This window comes from Alosa sapidissima, chromosome 21, assembly GCF_018492685.1.
Source record: "Alosa sapidissima isolate fAloSap1 chromosome 21, fAloSap1.pri, whole genome shotgun sequence".
In the NCBI taxonomy this organism is placed as follows: Eukaryota; Metazoa; Chordata; class Actinopteri; order Clupeiformes; family Clupeidae; genus Alosa; species Alosa sapidissima.
The window spans coordinates 27,063,274-27,070,773 of record NC_055977.1 but is presented as its reverse complement, the minus strand read 5'-3'; the positions used below and the strand labels follow the sequence as shown (position 1 = coordinate 27,070,773).

Genomic DNA, 7,500 nt, shown 5'->3' with positions numbered 1-7,500 from the left:
GTGTGTGTGTGTGTGTGTGTGTGTGTGTGTGTGTGTGTGTGTGTGTGTGTGTGCATTTAATTCAATTCAATCGTGTGTTTGTGTGTGTGTGTGTGTGTGGATGCATTTATGTGTCTTTGTGTTGACATTTGCACATATGCAGGTTTTTCTGTTTAGCACGCAACAGCAGCAGCATCATCACAGATCACACACACACACACACACACACACACACACACACACACACACACACACACACACACACGCACTCCTCAGCTCTCCTGGTCACTCACCGGCACACTTGGTCCTGCTGATGAGCGGGGGTCCAGGCGGTCCGGTCCCCCCCTCACCTGGCCGGGTCAGCAGGACGCTGATGCGGTACTCGGTGTCGGGCTCCAGGTGCCACACCTTATAGGTGAGTGAGCTGACGCCGTGCGTCTCGGTCCAGGGCGAGTGGCTGGCGCGGTACTCGATCTCCCGGCGTATCACCGGTCCGTCGCCAACGATGGAGTTGGTGTTGAGCTGGATGATGAGGTACGTGGGGCCGGCCCGCAGCAGCTGGGGGGGTGCGATGGGTGTGGGGGGCACTGCAGGGGACAGCGTGCCGTCAATACTCATAATACACACGTCATATATATATATATACTGTATATGAATTTGCCCCATTCCCACTGTATATACTATGTACGGCGACTAGACAAGGAAGATAGATAGACATAGATACAAGACTTTATTCGATACTTTGGAATAATTATAGTATACAGACTCTGCTTCTCATGTACATTCTTACAAAGACATCAAGGATAGCACAATAAAGCTAAAAATGTGTCCCATTCATATTGCACATACTATATACAGCCACTAGACAAGAGACCATTTTATGTTCATGTAATACAGCGATTACAGGCTAAATAATCACTTGTGACTGATTCTGGTCTGATTAATGGTGTATGTGTCCTGAAATGTGTGTATATGTGTATCTATATTGTATATTGTCAGTCTTGTAATTTGTGTATGTTGTCCATATCGTATATTATCTATATGTTGCATTGTATATTGTACTGCTACAGTGATACCATTGGCTGCTGGACCCAAGTGCAGGGCACAGAGGACACAGCAGTGCCAGGGTGAGTTATAAAGCAAGAGATGCTAACTTCAGATGGTTGGTGGATATGCACCTATGTGACTGCGGATGAAAAGTAGTCTTAGGCTATCTACATTCTACAATCCATCAAATGGTTTATTTAAACATTTATGCTTAATAGTGTACATGATACCTTAAAAATGAAATAAATAAATCAAGCAAAAATAAATGTCCCTTACTTCACTGGTTTTGGAATGTTACAAATTCTAAATGAGAAACTGAATCAAGCAGGACCAAAGACTAAATGGGAGGGAGGATTGAATTATAAATCAAATAGTTCAGAGGTGTATGCATTGTACCTTTGAGTCATCGCCTCTATATTTTAACAAACTGTTCACAAGGAACAGTTACTGAAGCAAAGATACAATGATATCAACTAGCACGGCCCGGACAGTAGCCATTACGGTATGTCCTTTTATATTACACCACTCAACCCTGGGCGGTACAGTGGGGACTTCCAATCGAATGAAGTGGTGTTCTAATTATAAATCATGGGAAGGAATGGCCTCGGATTGATTGATGTGTCCCTCCGTGCTTCTCCAGCGTGCACAAATGAGATGTTCTCCAAGTGCTCATCTGTAGACTCATTTGTGTGTGGAGGGCGGTGGTAGTGTAGAGGTTAAGGAGCTGGGCTAGCGTGCAGTAGCCTGAAAGTTGTCGGTTCAATTCCCGGCTTTATGGATAGCCTTTATGTCCAGCTCTCCAATTATGGATATTCCCACTGTAATCTCAAGTGAAGGCAAAGAGATATGCAGCAGTAAAGAAGTTACAAAAGGTGTGTGTGCATGTGTGTGTGTGTGTGTGTGTGTGCAAGTTGTGAATGTGTGTGTGTGTGTGTGTGTGTGTGTGTGTGCATGCATTTATATGTGTTCATAACAATGAAATGACGCTGGAACACCTCTAATTGTGCTTCCCCTAAAGCGCTCCCACCTACGCACTATACAGTAACTCAAAACTTGTGACGTGACACCTCGCATTGCAGTCAATTAACACATAATTAAGTCTCCTCATTAAGACCGCCTCTGCAGCGGAGACCTTTAGCAGCTCAAGAGGACACCATCAAAAGACAGGCGCAAACCAAAGCCAAGCAGAGCTGGGGTCCGCAGGGATGGACAGCCACAGCTCCACGCTTGTGAGGGGGGATGACCGGAAAATCCCTCCCCGCTTGGGAGAGGCTGAGATGGGGAAGGGAAGTGGGTCAAGCCCCTCTCCAACTCCCCCTCCCCCCCACACACACACACACGCACACACCCGTACTTTAAAGTCTCAAATGGCTGGAAGATCCTCACATCCTTTACAACAAATGAGTGGCTCATTGTAGGGAAGATGGACCAGCTTTGTACAAGTTCACATGGCTAGTGTAGTCGCTAATGGTAGCCCTGTGTTTTTGGTCTAAGAAGGGAAGAGGGACTAGCTTTGTGCAAGTTCACGTGGCTAGTGTAGTGGCTAATGGTAGCTCTATGGATTTGGTCTAAAGAGGAAAATTAGCGAGCTACATGAAAATGAAGTTGATGCTCGTCTCAAGGCCAGTGATGAGTGAGGCTAAAGCTTCCAGGAGTCGCACTGAGCTTTAATCTTTTTTCTTCTTTTTCTTCTTTCTCTTTTTTAAACACAGAGGGAAATTATTCTCTCGCTTTTTCAAACGGAATGGTGAAATGGCACGAGACGAGAGGAGACAACCTTCAAAAGCGAACCACAGAACAAGAAGAAAAAAAGAAAAAAAGGAAAAACATCACCACTTTCATGCCTTTGTGTTATTCCATAATCATAATTTTAGAGCGTCGCAGCCTCGCGTTACATTTTGAGAGTGGCGCTCGGAAGTCTTTTAATCATAACAGGAGCATGAGAGCCTCTCAAAGCGAGCAGCTTCTTCATCTGTGCATGAATGATTGCGCTGTTAATTTAGCTATTTTTGCACAAATGTGTCTGTGATAGGCCAATCAGTCATTAATCAACCTGACAAAAGCTCACTTATGCTGAGTGTGATGGAGCAACAGAATCTGCCTACATGTACAGTGGGCCTTGAGAGGCTGTCTAAACTGTGGCAATGTCGCATTGTTTGTTTGTGTGCTTGTTTGTTTGTTTGTGTGCTTGCGTGTGTGTGTGTGTGTGTGTGTGTGTGTGTGTGTTTTTGTGTGTGTGTGTGTGTGTGTGTGTGTTTTTGTGTGTGTGTGTGTGTGTGTGTGTGTGTCTGTCTGTCTGTCTGTCTGTTTTGATCAGCCTATACTGTATGTATGTAAGCTAGCATACTTTATGTACAGCTTGTGATCTCACTTGGTTGTGTATGTGTGTATGTATGTGTGTGTGTGTGTGTGTGTGTGTGTGTGTGTGTGTGTGTGACGCCCATATAGGGCCACATGATGTGATGTTTGTGCGTGCATGTGTGTGTGCGTGTGTGTGTGGCGTCTCACCTCTGACGATGAGCTCTCCGAAGTTGGAGACGGCGGCTCCGCGCGGGGACTGCGTGACACAGCGGTACAGGTCCTGCTCCCCGCGCTGGGCCGCCTCCACCTGAAAGAGCGCCACCCAACGGCCCTGACGCCAGCCCACGGAGGCGGGGTCAATCAGAGCTCCATTACGCCTCTGAGAGAGGGGACAGGGAGAGATAGGGGGAAGAGAGAGAGAGGGGGAAGAGAGAGAAAGAGAGAGAGGAGGAGATAATGAGAGAGAGGGAGAGGAAAGGAGGGAGGAGGAGAGAGGAGGAGTTAAAGATAAAAACAGAAATAATGAGAGAGAGAGAGAAAGAGAAAGAGAGAAGGATACAGAGGCAGAAAAGGACAGAGGGAGAGAGGAATGAAAAGAGATGAAAAAGAGAGAAAGATTGAGGGACAAACAGAAAGAAAACAAGGTAACGCTTTAGAATAACATGTGCTTATTAGGTATTAACAGTGCATAATAAGCAGTTAACAATTCATTACTAACAGTTAGTTAACTGTTGTTATCCTTTAATAACATTAACTAACTGTTAACATGCAGCTTGTAAGTGTTAATAAGCAGCCTTTTAAGTTACTTACAAGCATATTTGTTAACAGTTGTAAGTGTTAACAAGCAGCTTGTTAATGCTTGTTAATGGTGTATAAGACAAAGAGGTGGATAACTAATACGCTTATAAGACCTTTCTTACCTATTTGTAGTACATTTTGCAGCCCCCCAATCTAAAGCGAGGACCATGTAGCCTATAGTTCCAACAAGCCCAACCTTCTATCTCTCTATATACTGTATCTCTCCATCTAGCTTGGTTTAGCTGTGAGAAATACACCTTCAAAATTGTTGCAGTGAGCAGGACCCGAACCCCGGTCTCCCGCGTCAGGGGGTGCATCGCTACTTGTTAAGCTACACTATTGTTCCTAATTTGCTGATGAAAATGTTCATTTTGATTCTATATTGCGATGTTCTATATCATACTAGCTATGCTTTTTACAAATATGTTTCTGATGGAAAAGTGGTGTATAATTTCCTTAATCTTTGTTCAGTGAACGCATAAAACAGTTTGTCAGTTTGTCAGCAGTCTAAAGATATGTCAGCTTTGTATATAGTTTGGTTACCTAGCAACCGAGGCTTAAAGACGATAAGTGGGTGCGTTCAAAGCTCTGGTTCAAAGTTGCAAACATAGGCTAACGTTCGTGATCGATTTAAAACATGTTTCAGTTTGCCTTGAACAGAGGCGAACATTCGTGGTCTGTTTCTGCATTAATTAAACACCACTTTTCCATCAGAAACATATTTGTAAAAAGCATAGCTAGTGTGATATAGCACTTCGGAATATAGAATCAAGATAAACAATTTCATCAGCTGTATAAGAAAAGTAGTGTAGCTCAATAAGTAGCGATGCACTCTCTGATGCAGGCGACCGGGGTTCGATTCCTGCTCACAGCAACAATTTTGAAGGTGTATTTCTCACAGCTAAACCAAGCTAGATGGAGAGATACAGTATATAGAGAGATAGAAGGTTGGGCTTGTTGGAACTATAGGCTACATGGTCCTCGCTTTAGATTGGGGGGCTGCAAAATGTACTACAAATAGGTAAGAAAGGTCTTATAAGCGTATTAGTTATCCACCTCTTTGTCTTATACACCATTAACAAGCATTAACAAGCTGCTTGTTAACACTTACAACTGTTAACAAATATGCTTGTAAGTAACTTAAAAGGCTGCTTATTAACACTTACAAGCTGCATGTTAACAGTTAGTTAATGTTATTAAAGGATAACAACAGTTAACTAACTGTTAGTAATGAATTGTTAACTGCTTATTATGCACTTTTAATACCTAATAAGCACATGTTATTCTAAAGCGTTACCGAAAACAATATGTTTTAAGACTCTTTTCTTAAACCATTCACTTAGGGCAATTCCACGCAAAACTTTTACATCCATGACGCCAACACAATGCCATGGTATTTAGCTGGCGTTATGGACGTGACTGTTTTGCATGGAATTGCCCCTCATGCTTATACATCAATGCATCAGTAAACTTTTGGCCACCAGCCCATATCCTCAGCAAAGGACAAAGACATCAGTAAGGAGACAAGCTACGCTACTTTAGAAGCGGAGAACCAGCCATCCTTCGGTTCCAATATCACATATAAGCCCCAAATCTACTAACATGCAGGAGAGGCACTATAGATAGAACATGATGAACACGATAGAACATGATAGAGCATGACAGAATGAAGGAAAGAAGGAGAAAGAGGAGAGAAAAAAAGAGAGGCAGAGAGAAAGAGACATGGAGAGTAGAGGATAGGGAGATAAGAGATGGGAAGAGAGGCAGAGAATGAGAGACACATGGAGAGGCAAAGAGAGAGAGAAATGGAAAGATAGAGAGAAGCTGACAAACAGAGAGAGAGAGAGAGAGAGAGAGAGAGAGAGAGAGAGAGAGAGAGAGAGAGTGCAGAACATGGAAATGAATGCAACACATATTTAGATGAAGCTGTCTAATTAAACGATGATTAATTGTATATTCCATTTCCTATTTACAAACAGACACATCTTGCCCGTTGCCTCCTGAGTGGCTTTCAGCTGCACTCGGCTCAGTGAAGCGTGGAAGTATGAAAATGAAGGGGAAACTCAGGAGGAAGAGGAAGAGGAGGAAAATGAAGGGGAAACTCAGGAGGAAGAGGAAGAGGAAGAGGAGGCTTGTGCGACACTGCGTTCTGTCCCCACCGCAGGGTGAGAGGGTGCGTGTGAACAGAAAGAGAGAGAGAGCGAGGGAGGGAGAGAGAGGCGGCGAGAGAAAAAGAGGAGAAGACAGGTACCGCTGGCGGGATGTTTTTTTTTGGATGGGTGGGGGGATGATAAACTCATGAATGTCACAGCACAGACAGCCATGCACACACAGACACACACACACACACACTCACAGACACATATACACACATACACACACAAACTGGCCACTGTGAATTGGCTTGAAATGCATGAAGGCCTTGCAGGTATTTTTTTGTTGTTGTTGTTTCCTGTGACAGGAAGGGTTTCCGTGGCGACCTCCTCTCCTGTCCCTGCGGCAGCCTGCAGAAGAGCAAACTCTCCTGCTTAGTGGCACACAGACACACACACCCACATAGGACCACACACACACACACTAAACCGACTTGCACACTCAAACAATGAATACAGATTTACATACATATATTTAACAAACACACACACACACACACACACACACACACACACACACACACACACACACACACACAAATGATTACATAGATGTGCACACTCTCCTTCCCACACATTCTCACATTCTCCCTCAAACCTTCCTCCCACAGACATAAACTTACAAACACTGACACTTACAGGAAAATACACAAAACACATTTTGACAAAATCACAGGAACAGACACATTCAAACACACACACACACACACACACACACACACACACACACACACGCACATTTGCACGCACACACACACACACACACACACACACACACACACACACACGCACACACACACACACACGCACACACATATTCAACCGCAAAATCCTCGCCACACACTCACTACCACAGGCAATCCATTCCTCCTCAGGTGCAATCCCCGACATGCCAGACTCAGCCAGCCTCCGTGCGTCGCGCGTGAGCGGCATGTTATGTAAGCTGTCGGGGCGGTGGCCTTGCAGCAGGAAAGCCTATTTGACATCTGCTGTGGCGGGAGGTGCGGAGCGCTAAACAATGTGACAGGAGAGAGCCTTCGTCCCAGCGCGCCGAGGAAGAGTATGAAGTGGGAAAATCTAACAGGGAAGAAATTAAATCAGCGGCTTGCCAAAGCAGAGGCGAGACCTTGTTGTTTTTCCTGTGCCTGGAGCAAGAGGACATAACGCTGTGTCGCTCGCACTCATACCCTCCGCAGTTCATTTGGAGAGTTGCGTGTGTGTG

General features: G+C 44.6%; 1 protein-coding gene across 1 annotated transcript in view; it reads right to left on the bottom strand.

Annotated features, from left to right (window-relative positions):
• LOC121696193 (receptor-type tyrosine-protein phosphatase U-like) overlaps positions 1-7,500 on the bottom strand; it is a 216,030-nt gene that overhangs the window by 70,101 nt on the left and 138,429 nt on the right. Inside the window, 2 exon segments of the mRNA XM_042077539.1 lie at positions 273-566; positions 3,535-3,706. Coding sequence (XP_041933473.1) covers positions 273-566; positions 3,535-3,706 — 466 coding nt within the window.